The 23,465-nt window shown below is 55.8% G+C and overlaps 1 protein-coding gene across 4 annotated transcripts in view; it reads left to right on the plus strand.

Moving 5' to 3' along the window:
• Positions 1-23,465, plus strand: part of GRK5 (G protein-coupled receptor kinase 5) — a gene marked incomplete at both ends in the record, with an annotated part of 218,293 nt that overhangs the window by 181,424 nt on the left and 13,404 nt on the right. For all 4 annotated transcript variants that reach the window (XM_079709212.1, XM_079709215.1, XM_079709214.1 and 1 more), the window contains 5 exons: positions 10,755-10,855; positions 12,592-12,684; positions 18,274-18,337; positions 19,451-19,591; positions 21,159-21,349. In XM_079709212.1, coding sequence (XP_079565338.1) covers positions 10,755-10,855; positions 12,592-12,684; positions 18,274-18,337; positions 19,451-19,591; positions 21,159-21,349 — 590 coding nt within the window. The remainder of the gene's footprint in view (positions 1-10,754; positions 10,856-12,591; positions 12,685-18,273; positions 18,338-19,450; positions 19,592-21,158; positions 21,350-23,465) is intronic.

Consider the following 23,465-nt stretch of genomic DNA (forward strand, 5'->3'; position numbering starts at 1 on the left):
ACCAGAATTCCTCTTTTTAGCGTGTCTGGAGACAGAGAAACCAGCCACAGGCTTCCTGAGGACAACCTCCCCTCAGCCTTGCCCTGGGTAGGCAGCGACGCTGGTCTCTGCGGTGCCTGTGCTCGGCCGAATCCGTGTGGCCTGACAGGCCCTCCCCGACCGTGGGCCTTGGGCAGAGAAATGACATCATGGGGGTTTCAGTCGAATTCCCTGGATCTTAGGAGATTCCTGCCCGTCCTTCATTCCCAAGCCGCATGGAATGAAATCTTGACTGGAGAAAAGTCTTCCCGGGCCAAGGTATTTCCAACACAGCTTCAAATTGAAGCCGGTCTGGAGGCTGTGGACCGGGAGGGTGTTCTGGAAGGTGGAGAGTCAGCTTGCTGTGCCCTCACCTCTCATGCACGAGGAACGAGAGACACTCCCGGCCGTGAGCGTTCTGCACCTCGGCCCCTTAGGACCCAAGTTCTACCCGTGAATTACCTGCACGTGGCCGCCCTGACCCAGAGCAGAGCTGGCCGACTTCAAACCGCTTGCCAGGAAAAACCCCGCTTCTCTGGGTCCTGAGAGCCAGGACCGCCTGTGTAAACAGCGAGTCTTCTCCCATCGCACACTCTGGGCCCACAGGTCTTGACCGGAGATTATCAAGTTGACAGAGCCCGGCTGGCCTCTCACTCCACGTCCAGGCAGATTTCGTTTTGTTAATTATCCGTTTTTGCTTTTGACGTAAAAAGTCATGGTCTGGGTCAGGGCCACTTGTATGTTTTCCTTTCTTTCTCATTCAAGTTGCCCAGCTCTCAGGGCCTCTGGCTAAATTCTGCTAGTGTTTAAAAATGTTCTCTCTCACTTCCTGACCCCTAAAAGTCCTTCATCCTGATTTCTGCGAAGCCACTTGAACAGCAAAGGAAGTAAGGGACAAGACCCTTTCAGTCCCTATCTGCTTTTCCCTTCTTGGAGGGTCGTGGCTACGTCTCAAGGGCTGTGCTTCTCCACTTTGCTGACCCAGGGAATGTGATACCTTGTGACCTGGGGTGGCCCAGTCAGCAGGGGCACCCTCGGAAAGGGCTGGAACCCCCTGCAGAGCAGGCTTGCTCAGAACACTGCCTGGCCCCGTGGCCCCTCGCGCAGTTGATGGTCTCTGTGAACCTGCTCTCTGCCATCTTAAATTTGTCCAGACAAGTGTCGATTTTGCCATAGGATAAAGTTGATTCTTTCAGAGCCCTGGTCTTCCCAGGGTACAGATGCCTGGAGGGTCCTCCTCATGGCCTAGCCAAACGGCCTTCGTCCTCTGAGCCTTGATCAGACCTCACCTCAGCCATGAGGCCACCTCTCTGAGCTCGCCCTTCTAGGGGCTGAAAGGCTGCTCCACACTCCGCCACCCTCAGTCCCCACCAGCCTTGAACTCCTGCCATTGGCCAAGTGAGTCGGTTTATGGGGTCATTGGGTCAGAGCTCATGACCTGGGCACAGAGTGGACACTCAGGGACCCTGTTGTAGCTGACAGACTGAATCAGCTCGGACCCCAGCGGGAGAATCAGCGGGCTCCTTGCTTTCCGACTGGTCACAGCAGTGGCGCCACCTCTGGGTCTGCTCACAAAGGCAGCTCTGTGCCGTGCGGTGTCTTCCTGGACTGGCAGAGTAACCCGCTATCCCCAGGGTCACCCCCGAATTGGTGTAAGAGATCGTTGCCCAAAGACTTAAGGAGATCATTAGGGTGGCCGTGTGTGTCTGTGTCATAATGGAACCATGGGCCTTACGTAGGACACCGGGCTGCTTCCCAGCACAGTGTCAGGGCAATGGCCTTCCTCACCTTCTCCTACAATGAGAAGCCCCAGAGAGCCCTGGGAGCCCCTTGGACTCTGGGTCTTTGGCTGTTCATCACAAAAAGATAAAGGTGCAGAGTGGCATTCGGGCAGGAGGTGGACCCCTGGATGACCCCCTAGAGAAGGCCCCTTCAAGACCGAGTGCTGTCTGTCAGAGACAAGGGAAGATCCAGGTTTTGTAGGGGCTGAAGCTTAAGTAGCATGAGAAGTATGCTCTTTAAGAAGAACGAACAGGGGCTTCCCTGGTGGCGCAGTGGTTGAGAGTCCGCCTGCCGATGCAGGGGACACGGGTTCGTGCCCCGATCCAGGAGGATCCCACATGCCGCGGAGCGGCTGGGCCCGTGAGCCATGGCCGCTGAGCCTGCGCGTCTGGAGCCTGTGCTCCGCAACGGGAGAGGCCACGACAGTGAGAGGCCCGCGTACCGCAAAAAAAAAAAAAGAACAAACAGAACATTAGGTACAAAAGTATTTCCTGAGAATGAGAAAAGAAACCACAACCAATGCCTGGAGCCTTGGAGATTGGTCCTTTTCACCTGAGATCTCAATTTACCGGAAGTGCTTATGCAGAAATGCTTCCTCTCTCACCTAGAAAACTCTGTAGCTCCTAGGACTGCAAGTAAAGGGCCCCAAAGCTTCAGCTTCCTCTGCTTCAGGGTGAATTGCTTCTGATTGGAGACGCTGCCCACCTGATGGCCAGCGGTGAGCACCACATTTCCTTAGAGCTTGAGAGAGGTGCCATGAGACTTGTCGTTTTCCCAGCTTCTACCCCAAGGACCTCCAGCAACCAGCTGCCTGTCCAGCATGTGTCTCTGCCCAAGGGGGCTGCGTCTGGCACTGTGCTCAGGCCATGCAGTCCAGCAGCCTTGCTGACCACGTGGACACCCAGGGAGGAGTTGGTGTTTGGGCCGAGAGCTGCAGGACACAGACATCAGGCCCAGCGTAGCAGGAGCCAGAGCCCCTTTGCTCGCGAGCGCTTGGCTTGGCTGATTGACTTTTCCCCAGTGACCAAGATAACAAAACGCTGCTTTTTCCTCTGTTTCTGTTCTTGTCTGGGGCTCGTGGATTGTGCCTGCTGCCTGGCTGATGTGGAAGACGAGCTACTCCAGATGGACCCAGGCTGCGTGGCCGTGGCTTTTCCACATGGCACGGAAGGTTTTGATTAAAAGGTGGAAGAATGGCTCTTTTTCTTCCTGTCAGCTAGACCTTAAATCAACCCTGGAGTGAGGAAATGCCGTCCAAAGCTGCCATTCAGTAAACGCTCTCCTATGTCTGCCAGTTGTGATTGTACAAGCAGGTTTAATTTCAAGCCAGGATTTGGGGTTGGAATGAGCACCCTCCTCTGCCCACCTCCTGCCTGTCCTGCTTTCTGCACCCAGTTCCTGTTCCTAGAGTCCACCGGGCTGGGCTGAGTTAGTTTACAGAACTTGGAACCAGCCAACTTGAGCCAGGGGAGAGAAAAGCGAGTGGAGGGGAAGCCTTTAGAAGGTCCTCCTCACCACCTGGCCCAACTCCTGAGTTTACAGATGGTGAATTTGTCTGGATTCTTGGCATCAAGTGGCAGATACTTAACTCACAGTTGCTCAAACAAAGGAGGAATGTATTGGAGGGGTGGGGGATACGATTAAATGAAACCATGAGAGAGACACGGCTGTACGTGGGCTCAGGAACCCCTGGCACCAGGACGCTTTACCCAAGGCAGCTCCAGGTCCTCCCCCAGCCACCCCCAAGCCTCCAGCCCACAGTTTCTGCCCCAGACAAGCACTCCAACTAGTTGTAACTAAGAAAATCCCAAAGAACTGATTGGCCCAGATGTGCCAAAGGCAGGGGGTAGACCAGATGACCTCATGAAGGTACTTCTGTTATGAACAGGCATGTGCACACACATTTGTTCAACAAATATATTGAGCACCTGCTACATGCAGGGCACATTGTAAGTTCATATCAGCCAAGCAGAGTAGAGAGATTACAGATTTTGGAGCCGGGCAGGCCTGGATTTGAATCTCGGGTCCTCTGTTTACTAATTATTGTGTCTAGGGGCATGTACGGAGTACTAGCTGCTCACCAAGCGCTGCACTCAGTTCTGATGAGACAGGAATGAAAAACATTCCTGCCCCTCAAAGGGCTCTCTAAGGCTCAGCGTCTCCATTTGTGACCTTGGAACAAGCCCCACCTATGGCATCGTTCCAGGGAGCAACAGAAGTATGAATTTGTAGGAAAACTCACATGGAGGGGCCAGTGACTATCAGCCAGCCCCTCTCCCAGGGTCCCACGATGCCTCTGGCCCTGGATCCTGCTGGAGGCCGGTTCCCACCCCTGCCCCTGCCCGCGGCCAGGCCTTGGCAGCCCCGTGTGCAGAGCTTCCCGCAGCTGACACACATCCCCTCACCAAGGGTCAAAGGGCGGCCAGGGTACAGCTGTGGGAGTGCCCCTCCCAGTTCCTGTCCTGGAGGAGAAATGGGGTGGCCCCCCAAGAAACAGCCGCCTCCACCCTGGTATGGGTGGGACAGGCAAACCCCCAGGAAGCCCCTTGTTTGGAAGGAAGGAGACCCCCCAGAACCCCTGTCTTCCAGAGTGTCTTGCTTCTCTCCTGCTCAGCTTTTCCTGAAGGCCTAGTCGGTCCACACTGAGAAATTGCAAATAGTTTACACGGGGAATGTCAACTGCCCACGTATGAAAATATACACATCATTAAGTCCTAAGTGCTTGCGTCTGGAGATAGAGCGGACAGTCTCCTGGGCTGACCTTTTGTTCACTGATGGAGCTGCTACTAATGAGTGCGGAGCTCCTCGGAGGGATGTTTTCATATGTTGAAGTGAAGCATAAGCTGGCCATTAGCCTGTGTGTGTGTGTGTGTGTGTGTGTGTGTGTGTGTGTGTGTGTGTGTGTGAGATACGTATGACAGCGCTATACAAACAGCACTTGCCAAAACATGCAGAGTCCACTGCACCTCATTATCCAGCCTCCAAAGAGGGCTTGCTCTGCAAGGCCAAAGTCACATCCACTTCACTATTCGAGAAAGACTATGGCATCCTTGGAGGACCTGATGGTGCTTAGGGATAAGGCTCTCTGACCAGATTGCCTGGGTTTGAATCCTGTCTCTGCTCCCACGCTTGCTGTGTGATCTTGGGCAAGTTACTTAACTTCTCGGGGCCTATTTCTGCATCTATAAGATGGAGATAATAAAACCTACTTTGAGGGGCTTCCCTGGTGGCGCAGTGGTTGAGAGTCCGCCTGCCGATGCAGGGGACACGGGTTCGTGCCCCGGTCCGGGAGGATCCCACATGCCGCAGAGCGGCTGGGCCCGTGAGCCATGGCCGCTGAGCCTGCGCGTCCGGAGCCTATGCTCCGCAACAGAAGAGGCCACAACAGTGAGAGGCCTGCGTATCGGAAAAAAAAAAAAACAAACTACTTTGAGAGGATTAAAAACGATAACCCCATGTAAAGCTTCTAGGACTTAACCTATATTAGGTGCTCAAGAAGTAGCGATGGTGACCACAATTGTCACTGGGAGGTGGGAGGCCCTGCCTGCTCAAAGAATCGTCTTGGATGAGGTGGTATTGGAAGCAGGCCCTGAAGGGGGGTAGGGTTCGGACAACGTGCCGTGAGGGGCCAAAAGGGCTCCTTCCAGTAGCAAAGACTCGGCAGCTGGAAAGCCGGAGCTCGCCCAGGAAATAACAAGTATGGGGTGAGAGCCCTGGCGAGCAGAGGGCATGATGGGGAAGCGGGTCGAGAAGGGCATTCGGAACCAAGGCTGAGAAGGCACTGGATTTTGGTCCTCTGGCCGTGGAGGTCATTTCCGCTGTGTGCTATCGGAAAACTCCCTTGGCGGCCGTTGTGTCAACATAAGAGCAAGTGGTTGCAGAGATTCGTGAAGGGCCTACTGGCTAGTCCAGGCGATAGAAGAGAATTCTTGAAACCAGGGCAGTGGGATGGAGAGGGGTTGGGTGGGTGACATACCAGGGCTAAGATTGCCGCGTGTGCCTGTCCCCGTCTGTGAAGTGGGGAAAAGCAGGTTTCGAGTGGGGCCAGGGAGGCCAAGGCTGTGTCCTTTCCCTAGAGCTGGCTCAGGACACCTGGTTAGAGCCCATGCAGCTCGGATCCACTCCCCGAACTCTGCCCGCTACGGAGCCCCTCTGGTGTCGGTCCGGCTTGACCCTGGCCAGCACTGTGACTCGGAGGGGTCTGTTCTCTCGGTTGCCCGTTGGTGCCAGGAGTGCGTTGGATCAGTGAGGCCCTGGACGTCTTCCCAGAAGAGCTCTCTGTGTTCTCCTGCTTCCTCTCGGTCCTGAACCTCTGAGCAAGTGTAGGGCGTGTGTTTCCAGGAGGCTCCAAGGGCGACAGCAGAGGCGCTTGCTTCAGGAGTCTTGGCCACTGAGGAGGTGTGGAGGGTTGTTACGTGGCCCAACCGTGCCTCTATCCCTGGGCGCTGCCAGGGGCGCTGGCCACATACAGTGGATCCCATTTCCACTCTGACATCTTGAAACAAGGGACTTGGAAGCCAGGAGATGCTTCGGGAATAAGGTCCTCAGACACGTGGAGTTTCTCTCCGATGCAGGAAATGAGGTCCCTTCATCCTGCTGGTCACCTCGGAGCAGCAGCGCCAGGGAGAGCAAGGCAGCCGCCCTCACCCTCACGATGCCACCATCGGGCTGGTGACTCAGCAGCCAGTGAGAACCAGCCTGGCAAGACCTGATCCTGTCGGCCACCCCGCTCATTTAACCGTATCTGGATGAGTCCTCCGCACTCGGGGCAGCACCCCGACTGCTCCCTGCTGGCTCCAGCCTCCAGGCCCTTTGCCCGTGCGGTCCCCCTCCCCTGGTGTACATCCCACCTCTCCCTCAAGGTCCAGTTCCAGTCTTCCCTCCCCAGGGCTCCCTCCCAACCCGCTTTCTTATTTCCCCCCGAAATTCTTATTGCAAAGGCCGCCCTCCTCGGGTCTGAGATGCAGCACTTGGTAATCAATCGCTCCCGACTCTAGAGGCTGGGGAGGCTGGTCCTCTGTGGGGTGTCTGCAGCAAGGGGCTCCATAGTGCCACCTGGTGGACCAACGGCTGGCCCGGCCCAGGCTGGATGACCTGTGGAGGCCGCGCTGGGCTTGGGCTGTCGGCCTGCCTCTGGGGCTCCGTCCCTCTCGCTGGAGTTCTCTGGGGGAGGCGGAGCCTGGGCGTGGTGGATAATCAGCACAGGCTGCCTGGGTTGAGTGCTGAGTTAAGCACCCACGGAAGGCTTCACGCCCAGACCAGGCCCATGCCTTCCCCACCACCGTCCCTGGCTCCCCAGCCTTAGTCCCTGAAGCACCCTGGTGATCTCTGTTAGCCTGTACGTCACCCCAGACCCAGCACGTGCTCCCTCTTAACCCATTGCCGTGCAGATGCAGCTTCGGGACAAGTCCTAGTAGCTCTTCTAACGAAGCAGACGCCCTCCCACCCCCAATCCTCCCCCCAGCTCTCTCCTCTTTAGAAACCCCAGTGCACTGAATCGTTGCTGGCCATCAATGCCGTCCACGCCTGAATATTGCAGAGGTCTCCGTGTTGACGGAGCAGACGATGAGAGGTCTGGCCTAGGCCACATGTTGACGTTTAGGGTCATAGGCAGTGAGGCAGCATGAGGGCACTGAGACTTCACAGGGGACTGGGGACAAAAGGGAGGAGAGGGCTTAGGCAGGTGTGGAGGTGCGGAGCCCACTGGCCCCTACACCCACTGCACTGGCCTGCCTCCTTCACATTGAAAGCAACACAAAGGGCTCTTCTCAATGTGCTCTGCTGCCCAGAAAGACACCCACGCAGCCTTCACCTCTCGCAGCCTAAAATGTGCATTCTGGCTAACACGTAGCAGGATGCCTAGAACCTGTGGCGCACGCCTCAGGAACGGCAGAGAGTGAGTCTGGGCCATAGCGTGGCTGGAGGTACAAAAGGGCAAGTGTGCTGAGTCTGTCCTGCCATCTGGGCCTGCTGGCCGCCTGGCCCCATCCAAGTGCAGCCCCAAGTTCTTCTGGTACCAGATTCAAAGTCAACTTCACATTCCACAGGGAGGGTTGGAGCCCGTTCTTCTCCCTCTGGTGACAGGGGCTTTTATCCAGAGGCACAGACCCACAGAGAGTGGATAAAGCACACCCGAGCTTTATTAATGCCGTGTCTGTTCCCACTGCCAGCCTCAAGGGAGAAGAAATGGGGAGGACTCTTAGCCAAAGAGGAGGGGGAGTTTTATTCCCTTGCTCCATGTGTGATTTCGGGGGCAGGACAGGTGGCCCTGAGCCTACAGTTCCTCAAGGAACCAAGTCCCGTCTCATCAGGCTGGAGGGGAGAGAGCTCTGTGGTTAGCGGCCCAGGGCGTACATAGCCGTGTCCCAGAGGCACGTCTTGCTGTTTTAAGCTCTCCTGGAGTTGGCGGTAGAACCCTCCTTAAGGGCAGTTGGGGCTCATCCCGACTGCCAGCAGAGTGGACTTCTTGGCGGGGCCAGGCAGACTGGTCACATGGAGGTTGACCAGCCATTGGCTTCAGCTAATCTAGACCATCAGGAGGCCAAGTGTTCCCGGTGGGGCTTCCAGCAGAGAAACCCTGTCCCCAGTCCTCGAAGCAACACATTTCAAAGGAAACTTGGTGCCTAAATTCACACTCTTGTGTTAAAGTCTGGGCCTGCAGGCTGGAGCTACTTGAAGAGACCACCTGGTGGCCAAAGAAATTGTCACTTCAAACCACGGCTGGCCTGAGGGGTTCCCAAGCCCCAGGGGGAATCTTACCAGCGACCTCCACCGACACCCCTTCTCCGGGCTGCTTTCAGTCCTGCAAATATCTGAGGGCCTTGAGGTCCTTTCTGTTTGGTTAGAAATTAGGGGAACATCTTTGACATGGAGGAGAATGACCCCAATCCTTCCTCCCCATGCTGACCCTCAGCTTCATCCCAGAGGGACAGTCCCTGCTACAAAGAGCCACAGCGCTGCCCACCGTAGCTCTCCTGGCGTTTCTGAGGCTTCAGTGCGGCGAGGGTGACATTCCTGGCCAGAGCCCACCTGGCCTGTAGGATACACCCCTCTCCCTTCCCCAGCTGGCCTCACAGGCCTCCTGGGACCAGAAGGGATTAGCTTCCTGGAAAGAGATCTGAAACTGTGGAATTCTTCTGCCTTCAAGCCACAGAGGATGGACTGTGGTTACCTGGACCCCAGAGCCTTCTCAGTGTCTGAGGGCCCTTTTTCTTACGTGACGCATCAGACCCTACCTATGGACTGGGGAGAGCCTTCTCTGGGGGTCTGCCTTTCTTTTTTTTTTTTTTTTGCGGTACGTGGGCCTCTCACTGTTGTGGCCTCTCCCGTTGCGGAGCACAGGCTCCGGACGCGCAGGCTCAGCGACCATGGCTCACGGTCCCAGCCGCTCTGTGGCATGTGGGATCTTCCCGGACCAGGGCACGAACCCGTGTCCCCTGCATCGGCAGGCGGACTCTCAGCCACTGCGCCACCAGGGAAGCCCTCGTTCATTGAGTTTTTAGTGTGGGGAGGGGGGGATGATCCAGGGCAAAGTGGGATGGAAGGTGGGGCAAAGGTGCCGCCACTCAGGATTAGCGACAGCAGCCCTGGGGAGATGCGCTCTGAGTCTGCGGGGTCGTGTGACAGGCTTTGCCTGCGCTTGGGTGTGCAGGCAGCATGTACTGGCACAGCGGCCGCCCCCAACACACACACCTGAGGCCTCCCCCGCGCAGGGGCTAGGGGAAAGCCTGCAGAGAGAACTAGAGAGGAGAGGACCAGGCTAGGCGAGAAAGGAAGAAGGAAAGAACTCAGGAATGGGGGCATTCAGAACACTGGGGAGATTTCATTCACCAGCGCCATGCCAGGCTGCTGCGGGCACCCCCTCCAGCCCCAGGATCAAACCCCCCAGAGACACCACCCGGTGGGCTTAATCAGCCACCAAGTTACAGTTCAATAGCTGGGAAGAGAAAGCAAGCCCTTCAGATTTCAGCATCTTTGCGGGGAGAAAGATGTGTCTACATCCTATGCTTTGGAGCCCACTCCTGGCAGTTTTCTCTGTTATTCCTGTAGTTGATTAAAGACCCACCTGGTGAGTAAAGAGCCGGCAGAGGGTGAATGAAGCAGGGAGGGGAAGGGTGGCCGGGCTGCCTCTGGCTGTCTCCACACCTTCCCAAGGGGGCTGCTGCTCCTGGGTAGGACCAGAACCTCTTGGAACCGTCCCTTCAAACTTGAAATATTCAGGCCAGGTAGCTTAACTGGAAGGAGAACGAAATGACAGTGCTGACATTTATTGCACGCTTTCTGCTACCTGCCAGGATCCAGGCCACATGCTTGACCCAAAGCCTTCATTGATTCATTCCTGGAGGAACAATTATTACTGGCCATCCTCCTGATAACAGCCAGCCTGTACCAAGACCAGGGTCCCAGAGCTACAGCGGCAGATGTGGGAGTGGCACGCAGACCTGCCAACGCCGAGGCCGTGCCCGTGTCACACCCCTCCCCTCGCCGCTGAGCCGTCCGTCCACCTGCCCCTTTGCCTAGTCCAGACCCTTTCACACACGGCCTCGGGGCCGGGCAGGGGGCCGTCTCACGTCTGCCCACTGGGGACGCAGCCCCCCACCCCAGTGGCTAAGGGACCAGGGCAGCTCCGAGGGGCTCCCTACGCTGTGAGGCTCACACCTCCCACTCGGTTCTGACCGCAGTCCAGGACGCGGGGATGTCGTGATCCATGTTCTGCAGAGCGGGGCTCAGAGGAGCCAGGTAGCCTTACGAGGTCACGCGCGGTGTCCGTGGCAGAGCCCGAAACCTGACCCTGACTCCCGGCTGGTTCACCACCTTCCAGCCCAGCTGCCTTGCCAGACCGCCTACCACGGTGCAGGGGCCCAGGACCAGGTGCGGGTAGGAGGGGCCCCTGAGGCCGCCCGGAGCTCCGCCCCCTCCCTCACTGATGCCTCCTCTCCTCTTCCTCCCTGCAGTCCCCAATTTTCATCGCCCAAGTTGGCCGGGACCTGGTCTCCCAGACGGAGGAGAAGCTCCTTCAGAAACCCTGCAAAGAACTCTTTTCTGCCTGTGTGCAGTAAGTGCTCCGGCCGCCGGCCTCCCTCCCTGCTTCGCGGCCCGGGGCGTCAGGCCCCTCCACCTCCCCTCGGGCTGCCACACAGTCACCCGGCAAGGGGCTGCCTCTAGACTCCACCTGAGCGCTGGGCACCCGGGGCGGGTCTTCAGTGCCTGAGGACCCAGCCAAGCCACCCAGCGCTTGTACACTTCTCATGAGGGGAAAAGATACCAGGGTGCCAAGTCCAAAGAGAACATCTGCTTCAGATGGTGTTGAAAGCAAGTAGCTCTCCAGGCTGTGGAGGCAGAGGAATGTGCACGATCTGACCCAGTCTGGGTGGTTTGGAAATCCTTCCCAGGTCCCCCCCCGGCCCACTCCTGCCCCCATCACTGCCACCCACCAGCGCTGCTACAGGAGCTGGGCTGCAGGCTGCCCTCTCAGCCGCACCCCATCACCTCATTGCAGGCTGTACGGCAACCATAATGGGACGTGAGACAAGTCAGTGGGTGTGGGGCGAGCCGTGCACCAATTAAGCACCATCATCGCGCACACAAGTGCCGTGAAGGCTTAAGCAGCTAGGCTCACACCCGTTCCTGCGCCCACACACGCACCCTCCCTGTAAGCTGACATGCAGCCACACGAACCTACATATATGTGCCAAGATCACAGCTGGCGTGACTGCACCCGTGTTCAGACTCTGCACCCCAGACATTCGTTGAGTGCCAGCTGTGTACCTGGCGCGATGCTGCGTGGGGGAGGCCTTGTGAGCAAGAACCCAGTCCTGCTTCCACGGCTTATTGCCAGTGCCCCATGCGCTCACCATGGGAAGAGCTGGGACGTTCAGGGGCGCCAACTTGGGGCCCAGCCCTGTGGCAGGTGCTGGAGAGAGCCCACCGTGAGCAGAAACAAGCCTGGTTGCTGCCCTCCTGGAGACGGCCGAGGGTCAGCTCTGACGGCGGGGGAGGTCCCTGGGCTGCCCCCTGACCTTGAGGGAGTGGCCGTCCTGGCCCCCGACGCCAGCCCCTGTTCTCAGGTTTGGCAGGATGCAGCCTCCAACGAGCCCCAGCTCTGCGTGTCGCCTCCCTTCCCCAGGTCCCGAGCGTCTGGGCTCGATTGGTCAGCGTGGCCGGTTTTTAAAGGGAAGAAGCCCAGCCCTGCCTGCAGCCAAGGTCAGGGCCCTCCAGGGCGTGGCCTAGAGCCTGGCCCACAGCAGGTGACCAGACCAGTAAATTCTGCTGCAGGGTTGAAAACCTCCCGGAAGCTTCACTGGTCCCGACCAAATCTAGGGCCTGCGCGCCTCTGCCCTTTCCCAAGACACCCAGTCCCTCCGTCGCCCATAGTTAAATATCCCTCTGTTCTCATCTCAGCTCCTGTCCTTTCTTCAGAGAGATCTCCCTGACACCCCCCGGGACCTCGCTTACCCCAGTTCACGATAACATGCCCCTGGGGTCGTTTATTTGTTTGTTATTTGCCGTGTGTGTCCCCCATCATGCTCCCTGCTGTATCCCAGAACTAGAGCAACCCCCCAAGGCAACTACTTACTAAATGTTTGCAGGGTCAGTCAACCTCAGACAGCCTTTGTAGAATGGTGGAGCCTCTCTCCACTCCTGCTGCATCTGTTGGAGGCCCCTGTGTATTTGCATTTCCAAAGTGTGGAAGTGGATGAGGCCGGGCTATAATCCGCTGGTTATGGCTCTGCCCACCTGCTTCAAGGTCAGGCCTGTAAGACGTTCATCTGTTTGTTCCCTCTGAGCTAGGTCTGTCCACGACTACCTGAGGGGAGAACCCTTCCACGAGTACCTGGACGGCATGTATTTTGATCGGTTTCTCCAGTGGAAGTGGTTGGAAAGGTGAGTGCTCCCTGGGCACAGCCCACACACACGGGTGTGTGCCTGTGTGTGTGCACGCGCGCGCACGCAGTGTATTGGTTTTTCACCTAAGTCGTATAGAAGTCTGTTACCTCCCATGGGCCCGTGGTTCAGATAAAATTCAGCGTTCTCTGCTTGTTAATTAAGTTCTTGTGTATTCTAGAAATGCTCTATGCTTATTAACATTACACACTCACACACTCGTGCAGACGCACGCGTACACTCAGCCACTTGTTCTTACTTTTTGGGGTCGCCGTCTTCGGGAATTCTTTCTCTGCCAGCGAATAAAGAGCTGCTGTATTCTTAGAAAGATTTGCACATCCCTCATGTAACCCAGCCCCCTATTGATGGACATGGAGGTTTCCCTCAATTTTGTGTGCAGCTTTCGCGAAGTAGTGAATAACTTTGTACATACATCTTTATGTATTTTTGCAAATACATCCATAGAAATTCCTAGCACATGGGAACTCCCTGGCGGTCCAGTGGTTAGGACTCGGTGCTTTCACTGCCGGGGTCTGGGTTCAAGCCCTGGTTGGGGAGCTAAGATCCCGCAAGCCACTCAGCGTGGCCACAGAAGAAAAAAAGGAATTCCTGGGCTTCCCTGGTGGCGCAGTGGTTGAGAGTCCGCCTGCCGATGCAGGGGACACAGGTTCGTGCCCCGGTCCGGGAAGATCCCACATGCCGCTGAGCGGCTGGGCCCGTGAGCCATGGCCACTGAGCCTGCGCGTCCGGAGCCTGTGCTCCGCAACGGGAGAGGCCACAACAGTGAGAGGCCCGCGTACCATAAAAAAAAAAAAAAAAAAAAAAGAAATTCCTAGCACAGGAATTCCAGGGGCAAGGTTTTCCTCTGCACGGAACTGCTAGACTGCCCTCCCAAACTGCTGCCCGATTCCCAGTCCTGCCAGTGCCCGGGCGCTCGCTTGTCCTCGGATTCAGCAGCACTCTTCTTGGTGCGTGAGAGCTGGGTTTCCTTCTTGTTTATCTTTTCATCTCTAATCATGGGTGAGACCGAGCATCTTTTCATGTGTTTCATTTGCCGCCTTATTCTCTGCAAAGTGCTCTCACGCACACGGTGATGACTTGGCCGGGCAGAGGTGACCTCCGTGTGACCGACCAGGAAGGAGAGGCAGGGAGGATGTGGCTTGCTGGGTCACCCGGCAGGGATTAGTGCAGCCAAGGAGGGGACCCTGGCCCAGGACCCCCAGAGCGGCGCTCTGCCCACCACAGCGCCCCAGGATTTGCAGGATAGGGCAATGCTTACATTAACTCCATGCTGGGTTAGCTGGTAGGTGAGGGTGGGGGTTTCCCCTCCCACCGCCCAAGGTTCCCGAACCCCGGGGGCCTGGCACGCACTGCCATCTGGGTATCTGGGCCGAGGTCAGAAAGCAAAGAGCCCTTCTGCTCCTGCATGTATATCGGCATCTGTGCTGGCCAAGTCCCCTGCAGACGCTTAGGACACACACCTGCGGGACATGAACCCCCCGAAAAGCCGAATTCACGGCACTCCCTGCCCACTTCAGGAAGCCCTGAGGAAACACCCTGCCCTGTAGCCTCTGGGGGACGTCTCTCTCCACCCTGACGCACGGGGGTGACAGGGCAAGCAGTGGACGGTCTTCTCTGTTGGCGCACTGCCTGCCGCTGGCCGCCTCGCCCGTGCACGTCGTGCCTCCAGGAGATGGAAGAGCTAAGCGTGGGCCACCAGGGGCCCACAGCCTGGGTCTGAGCCCCAGCTCTGCCTCCTCCCTAGGGGCTGGGGGAGGGATGCTCTCCACATCTTGGTTTCCTCACCTGTAATGTGGGGATAATAACACTGCCTGCCTTATAGGCATGGGGTGAGGGTGAGGTGAGATAGCACAGCACACATCAACAAAGCCAGCCTTTGGGCCTTGGGAAGTCAACTGCTGAATGTAATTGTTGGGATGAGTCGTCACTGAGCGCATCGGCATCACCATGGCCGTCACCTCCCCCTTCTGATATTGGAGGGAGCAGCTGACCCTTGCGGAGGACAGTCTGGTGGGGAGGTATTCATCTGGCCCCACCTGCCACTCCGGAGCCCTGGGCTGTGTAACACAACCCCACCTTCCTGAGGTGGCAGAGTCAGGACCCCGAAAGTGGGCTCTGCAGCAGGCTTCCTGGACTCCACTTCCAACCCAGCTACTTACCAGCCGTGACCTTGGGCATCTCATTTCACCTCTCAAAGCCTAAGCGTTCTCATCTGCAGAATGAGGGCAGTAATAGTCTCACCTCCTGAGGCTGGTGTGAGGATTACATGAGTCTGCGTATAAGCTGCTTCGAGCAGTGGGGATTGTTACCATAGAGACCCCCAGAAGGGGCTGTGTCCTTTATCCCAAGAGTTCTAATAATGACATCTGACACTCAGCAGCTTACAAAAAGCCTTCAGATGCATATACCATTTTACTGAAGATGCAAGGCTCAGAGAGGTTGATGGGTTGGCCCTGGGTCACACAGCAATGGCCTGGCAAGGGTGGAACCTGAAGCCCAGGTCCCTCACTCAAGTCCTTCACTCTTAGTCCACCCAGCACTCCTGTTCCAATGGAAGTCTTTAGCTGTGGCCACTGGCCTTCACTTTACTTGTCAGTACCAAACACATGAGATGGAGAAAGGGACTTTTAAAATCTGCGTGCTGACTTCAAAGGAGTTATGCCCTTTTGAGGGCGTTAAGCTGTTGAAGCCAGCAGGGCAGGACCCTGGCCTAGAAATGCCCTAAATGACTGACAGCACCCCGCCTTCCCCCCACTCCCTTTTTTTTCTTGCTAAAAAGATCATGGCCTGTTGGTGCTGTACTGTTGAAATATTAAAGGGATTTTTTTTCCCTCCCAAGGTTAACCAAGAAATTCCTCGGAAATTGTATTACACTCATTTCCCCCAGCAGAGGAGCTCTGCGGTAATGTCGACCGACTGTTTGTTCTCCACGTATCGTAAACTGTTAGGCCTGGACGCCTTCATGTGGTTTCGAGGGCAGCTGGAAGAAACGCTTCCCAGGGCCACATGGCAGTTGCAGGCGCATGGCAGGTTTGCTCTAGGCCGGCCACTCACGTGTAAGATGCAGAGCAAGGGGGAGTCCTGCCCAGGGGCAGCCTGGGCCCCGCTTCCTAAAGAAACACCGGAGAAGAGAGAGTGAGTCACAGCACATGAATTCGAGACAGGCGTGCCAGGGAGTGCTCCGGAGGTTTCAGGGCTGTCCTAAGAGAACAGCGTGGTGCCGAAGCTGTGATTTCCGGTGAACCCCAAATCCTCTTCAGGACCCAGCAGCGAGAAGAGTTTCCACAGAAGATTCATTCAACAGCTGCTGGGCGACCGGAGGCTCACTGCTCTATCTCGAGAGAAACCAGTTCTCTGGCCCAATTCAGTCTCACATCAATCCCCGCCCTGGTTAAGACTCTTGGGGTGGGGTTGGGGGATGCTCAAAAATAGTCCTAGAGAGCCAAGAACCAATTTTAACATCATAAAAGCTGCTTGTTCTTACCCATGAATCAACTGATGGACATTTAGGTTGTTTCCATGTCTTGGCTATTGTGAATAATTCTGCAATGAATGTAGGAGTAAAATATTTAATGTTTATAAATGGACCATTCCTCAGCCTAAATAAGAAGAAGGAAGTCCAGCCATTTATGACAACGTGGATGGACCTGGAGGTCGTTGTGCTAAAGTGAGATAAGCCAAACAAAGAAATGAGTACTGCATGACCTCAGTTACATGTGGGATCTAAGATATTCAGACTCATAGAAGTAGAGAGTAGAATGGTGGCTGTCAGGGGTGGGGAGGGCTTGGAGAAATGGGAGATGTTGGTCCAGGGCACAAGGTTTCAGTTATGCAAGATGAATAAGTTCTGGGGATCTCCTTTACAACGTGGGGACAGTAGTTAACGGTACTGTATTATTTACTTAAAATTTGCTAAGTGGGGGCTTCCCTGGTGGTGCAGTGGCTGAGAGTCCACCTGCCGATGCAGGGGACATGGGTTCGTGCCCCGGTCCGGGAAGATCCCACATGCCACGGAGCAGCTGGGCCCGTGAGCCATGGCCGCTGAGCCTGCGCTTCCGGAGCCTGTGCTCCGCAACGGGAGAGGCCACAACAGTGAGAGGCCCACGTACCGAAAAAAAAAAATTTGCTAAGTGGGTAGATCTTAAGTGTTCTTGGAAGAAAGGAAGGAAGGACGGAGGAAAGAGAGGGAGGGGGGAATGTTAATTTTGTGAGGTGACAGAATGTTAATTAGCTTGATTGGGTAATCATTTCACAATGTATACATACATCAAAACATTAAGTTGTACACTCTTTGTCAATTATACCTCACTAAAGCCGAAAAGAAGAGGGAGGAAACCTGATTTTCCTTAGCCAAACAGGCCAGCGATGAAAAAGCACACGCTGTCTGCAAGGTGGAGTCCTTTGCTGCAACTAAATGGCCATTTATTTATTTACTCCACAAGTCCCATCCTTGGCTCCTGAACAGAGAGTCTTGTCTCATTAGACCTTATAAATGGCTTTGGTGGGACTTCCCTGGTGGCGCAGTGGTTGAGAATCTGCCTGCCAAGGCAGGGGACACGGGTTCGAGCCCTGGTCGGGAAAGATCCCACATGCCGCGGAGCAACTAAGCCCATACGCCATAACTACTGAGCCTGCGCTCTAGAGCCCGCGAACCACAACTACTGAGCCCGCGTGCCACAACTACTGAAGCCCACGTGCCTAGAGCCCGTGCTCTGCAACGAGAGAAGCCCGCACGCCGCAACGAAGAGTAGCCCCCCGCTCGCCGCAACTGGAGAAAGCCCGTGCGCAGCAATGAAGACCCAACGCAGCCAAAAATAAATAAATAAATAATTTTTAAAGAAATGGCTTTGGCTAATTAAAACAGGGAGTCGGGAGACACAAAAGGATTAGTCATAAATACGGCTTTTGGCAGACAGGATCTTCTCGTGTTCCGGGGCCCAGGGGCGTTACATGGAACACAGCGCCCTCGGTGGCGGGAAGCCTGGGAACCGCCGTGAGAGAGTAACCAGACTGGACCTGGGGACCAGCAGTCTCTGCCCACAGGAGGCCGGGTCTTGCCGGGGCAAGTCTGCAGGAAGGAATAGCTCGGGCGCCCCGGGACGGGGGGTGCAGCCGTCCTGCCCTCCTGCCGTCCTGCCCGCCGGCGGGTGTGGGAGGGAGGGCTGCGGTCTCCTCTGTGGCCGCCGTGGGACGCCGAGCCTCTGTGGCTCCTGGCCCCCTCCCCGCCCCCTGCACGGAGGGCACAGCTTCCTCCTGAGTGTAGCCGCATGACTTGCATTTGGGAGAGAGAGCGGAACCACAGGGAAGGTGTGGTGAAACAGCCTCCGCTGGGCTCCTCCCTCCCAGTGCAGGCCCGAGGGCGGCAGCCTGGGATTGGAACACCCAGCCCCAGCCCCAGAGCAAGTCCTCGAGGGTCCCATCTGCAGCCATGGTTCCAGGGGGTCCCCGGGGCCTGGTCTGGCAGTTGGTGCCTGGCACTGGCTCTTTTCAATGCTGCCCTTGTCTATTTCTTCTGGATTCTGCATCTTAATACTACAAGTCCCATGTTGGATTTTTGCTTTTTTCCAGGCAACCGGTAACCAAAAACACTTTCAGGCAGTACCGAGTGCTCGGAAAAGGGGGCTTTGGGGAGGTAAGTGAACATCCACGTGTTCATGAAAAGTTTCTGGACTCTTGTCACCTTTTCCGTCTCTTCGGGCTTGGCCTGAAGTGTTCTAAGCATGGCTTCCGAGCGAATGGCTTGGTCATGCGCCCCCGATGGAGAAGGAAGGTGAGGCCCGGGCCATGGGAAGGTCTGCTGTGTCTGAGGGGAGGAAGGACGGTGTCTGTGGCAGGGCAGCTGAGCTGGAGCCAGCCTCAGGCAGGAGTCAAGCCTGGAGAGGAGAAATGGGCACTCTTGATTGTGTCTGGAGGGAGAAGCGAGGGCGTGAGGGGCTTAAGCATCCCGGCCACACCATGCTGTTCGTATGTGCTGTTGTACTTAATCTGAGCTTCCCAAGCCTTGTTATTCCCATTTTAGAGATGAGGAAAGCTGAAGTTCACAATGGTTAGGTGACCCAGGCAAGGTCACACAGCTGAATAGGAGCAGAACTAAGACCAGACCCAAAGGCCCTGGTTTCCATTCCTCTGAATTACACAGTCAGGGTTCGCAGGCGTCTCCCATCACTCCCCCCCCCGAAACAAGCCTCTCCTACCAGCAGCTGGTGCTTGAAAGTCCCCAGTTATCAATGGCTGCATCTGGCTGGAAGCTTGGGACAGAGAAAATCTAGTTGCCGGGCTTCCCTGGTGGCGCAGCGGTTGAGAGCCCGCCTGCCGATGCAGGGGACACGGGTTCATGCCCCGGTCTGGGAAGATCCCACATGCCGTGGAGCGGCTGGGCCCGTGAGCCATGGCCACTGAGCCTGCGCATCCGGAGCCTGTGCTCCGCAACGGGAGAGGCCACAACAGTGAGAGGCCCGCATACCGAAAAAAAAAAAAATCTAGTTGCCCCTGAGAGAGGAGCGGTTCTTTAGGCCTTAGCCAGCCATCTAAACATTGGTGTAAATGGCTGATTCTGCACCTCCAAGGGCTAGGATTTGCCTACGGTGCCACCAAAGCCAGATCTCAAGGGCAGGGCCCTGGGAGCAGTGGGTCCACGGCCAGGCATCATCCAAGCCCCAGAGACACAGCATCCTGGCCTTGAGGGAGCTTCACACTGGCCTTGTTTCACGTGCCGTGTGCCCTTGGCTGCTTTCTTGCCCCTCAGGTCTGTGCCTGCCAGGTTCGGGCCACGGGTAAAATGTACGCCTGCAAGCGCTTGGAGAAGAAGAGGATCAAAAAGAGGAAAGGCGAGTCCATGGCCTTGAATGAGAAGCAGATCCTAGAGAAGGTCAACAGTCAGTTTGTGGTGAGTGTCAGGGCCCCAGGGACAGGCCCCCTCCTGGTGACTGGGACTTCTGTCCCTTAAGGGTGACAGGGCCTCATCCCCCAGGGCATGGGATGCCGTGAGGGGAGTGGGCTGCCAAAAGGAGCCCGACACTCCCTCCATCACGAGGCAGCTGGGGGTCAGTTGGGGCTGACATTGGTCACCGAGCTAGCCTGGCTCCCCTCTGGGTGTGAGACCAGGCTTCTCTGAACGCCTCCGTGGACAAAAGAGGCCCACGCGGGGCCCAGCCAAGGAGCTTTGTTTCCACAGACCCCTGTAGGCTGGTCTCATCCCAGGAGACCGAAGTGTCGGGATCCTAGAGAGGCCCGTCTGGTTTATATTCGTGTGTTACTGCATCCAGTCTAGGCTCTGCTGCGGTAACAAATCAACCCCAACTTGAAGTAGCTGAAAATGGCAAAGGCTGTCCTTTTTCTCACCCAAAATCCCATCACATCAGGCCACCTTCCTTCATCTTCCAGCCACGCACCCCTCCCTTCCCGGGAGTGTGGAGAGTGAGTGCCTGGGGCTCTGCACTGCCTCGGCTGCAGTGACACCCCTCACTTCCACCCACAGTCCTCGGCCAGAACCGGTCATGGCCAGGGACCAGCCAACCGCAGGGGAGGCTGGGAAATGTGGAGGAGGACTTGGGTATTTGGCCAGCTGTCAGTGTCACTGCCACTTGTTATTATAAAAAATAATATATGCTCCGGTAAAAAGTCAAATGGCACAGATGGGCGCAAAGTAAACATAAAAGCCTCCCTCCCTGAGTAACCATTCCAGACGTGTTTGATTCATGTACGGATTTTATTACTTTTAGCCAACGGGATCTTACTACAAATCTTAGGCTGCAGTGTTTTTCCCCTTAAATTGTAGAGCTTTTTCTACAACCAGACCAACAGCTGCACCTCTTTTTTAAAGCTGTGCACCATTCCCCAGATGCACAGGGAAGAGCTAGGCCACGACCTGTGCAGCCAGTCCCCACGATAGAAGTTGTTTCTGGTTTTGAAGCCACCGCAACAAATAAGGCCACCGTGTCCATCCTTCAGCATCCCTTTGGCATATTTCTGTGAGGGTGTCCGTGGGATGGGCTCCTGGTGGAGGAATTGCTGTGTCAGAGGGTGTGTGCCCGGCCCCCAGTTTCACTCCCACCAGCTGTGCGTGAGGGCGGGCCACGCCATCCACGTGGTGCTGCTGTCATTCCCCAGAGTGGGCTGGGCTTTACAAGGTGATACCCAAAGAGGGCAGACGTTTTAACCACCTGATGCACACACGTGCTTTTGTGACGTGAAAACGCAGACACTGTCCTGTCGGGACCCCTGAAAGGTGCTGGCCTGCCGCCTCCGGCTTTGCCCCCTCACCTAGAACCACCGAACCTGATGGAGGGGCAGCGGCAGGGGCACCAGGAGGCTGTCAGGGCGCAGGGGGTGGCGTGAAGCTGCTGCAGCTCCCGCACCCTAGCCCTGCCGCCCAGCTTCAGGGCCCGGGAGGAGGAGTGGATGTGGTCAGGGGGTCCCCGGAACCCCATTGCAGGGCTGTCTTGTGCTCCCAGGTCAACCTGGCCTACGCCTACGAGACCAAGGATGCACTGTGCTTGGTCCTGACCATCATGAACGGGGGGGACCTGAAGTTCCACATCTACAACATGGGGAACCCGGGCTTCGAGGAGGAGCGTGCCCTGTTCTATGCGGCAGAGATCCTGTGCGGCCTGGAAGACCTCCACCGTGAGAACATCGTCTACAGGTGAGCGGGCTCCTCTCCCACCGCCCCCCAACCCCCGTCCCCCCATCTGAGTCTGAGCAGGTGAGGCTGACCCTTCCATGCCCTGGACTGGACGCTCAACCCCACCCTGGGAGTCGAGGCCCCGGGCATTGCCCTTGAGTCAGACAGGCTCCCACCCAGGAACCGAGTAAGGGAGGGAGGCCAAGTGTTCCCTCAGAGTTGATGAGGTTGGGCCACTGTTCCCTTCCCAACCAGCGCCTGCGAAGCTCAGTGGAGCCTGGTGGCCTGATCCGGAACAAACCCCAGGAAGACTTTAGTAGGATCACCACCGCAGCAGACATCGGAATGGACCCCGTTCCCTCCCACACCATCCAGCTTTTTAGGACCAGGTGTCCAGATTCTGTGAGCAGTGGCCTTCAGACTCTTCTCACAGGCCTCCTCACAGAATTTTGAAAACCTGTGTGCCTTCATACATTTTAAGTAGACATCTGAAATTGTCCATCATATGTTGAAAGAGTGGCTAATATTGATATTGTGAAAGGGAACTAAAGTGACATCACATTTCTAAAGGTATCCAGTGGAATCTAATTGCTGTAGCAAATTGATTTCCACCATCAAAACGCATGAAAACTCCTTAATGATGAGGAGTTTTCTATCATTTTCTTTACTCCCCTCCACCCCGACAGAATCGTTATTATAATGTAATTTTTTTTTTTGCATAAAAGTTATCGATTAGCATTCCACTCTGAAATATGTGGACGTATGTAAGACTTTTTAAAAATTTCCTTTGACCATAAGGCTCTAAGTGTTAAGATAATATCTTCGGTTGAGTTGACCTTATAATTATTATTACTAGATCCCACCTCTAATTGGGACTCTGGAGCCAGTCACCATAGTCACATTTAGGAGCGGGGTGGAACCTGCTCTTCTTCTGTCAACTGAAGCCACCAGCACGTGGGGGACCCCACTCCCAGCCGCTGGGGACACACACCCCAGTTTGAAGACCTTTACCATGGGGCTCTTGTCGGAGATTATCTTGGGAGCCCGAGAAGGTTTTGAAAGCAAGAGGAATGGTCTTGATGACATGCCCTTCCCCCCACACCATCTCCCAATTTATGCTTTTGTTTTGTTTTCATTCAAGTGGGAAGGGAGTCAGAAAATTTTCCCTGAGGGTTGAAAAAAGAATCCTCCACTTGATTGCTTTTCTCTTAAAAAAAGAAAAAAGGCACCCCTCCAAATTCTAGCCCTTCGTCTATGGAGGAAGGGAACCATGGTGCCTCCCCAGCCCTGACCACTTGCCAGAGCCTCTCTGGGGGTGTGGGTTTGTGCCCACTAGCCAGCTGTCTTTCCAACCCGGTGGTCGGTGGGGGCTGATTAATTGCAGTGATGACTCCTGCCCCTGTTTGGAATGGTTAACACACCAGAAGCATGCAAGTTAACAACAGCAACAAAAGTATGTCGTAATAAGTAACTACATGCTAACACCAGTTATCACTTTGCGAGGCTGCACCACTGGATTTGGGCACAGGAACTGCTCCCCGTGAGGAGAGCTGCCCTCTGTTTGATGAGCAAAGCCAGTTGGTTGAGAACTGAATCCTCAATCTAGATGCCATGTATCGTCTGCCCGATGACTTAATTGAGTTGCACACACTATCCTATTATTCTTTAACTCGTGGAGAAAACCTTTTATTAATAAAACCAGGGCTTCCCTGGTGGTGCAGTGGTTAAGAATCCGCCTGCCAATGCAGGGGACACGGGTTCGAGCCCTGGTCCGGGAAGATCCCACATGCCGCGGAACAACTAAGCCCGTGCGCCACAACTACTGAGCCTGCGCTCTAGAGCCCACGAGCCATAACTACTGAGCCCACGTGCCACAACTACTGAAGACTGTGCACCTACAGCGCGTGCTCCACAACAAGAGAAGCCACTGCAATGAGTGGCCCGTGCACCGCAACGAAGAGTAGCCCCCGCTCTCCACAACTAGAGAAAGCCCGCGCGCAGCAATGAAGACCCAATGCAGCCAAAAATTAATTAATTAAAATAAAAACAGACACTTCTGCTGCCTCCCCCCCAGTGGGAGTGGAGAGGTTCCCTTTCTCATGAGCATGGTCATTTCATCAAAGAGAAGAGAGACCTA

This window comes from Hyperoodon ampullatus (assembly GCF_949752795.1).
Source record: "Hyperoodon ampullatus genome assembly, chromosome: 1".
Lineage (NCBI taxonomy): Eukaryota > Metazoa > Chordata > Mammalia > Artiodactyla > Ziphiidae > Hyperoodon > Hyperoodon ampullatus.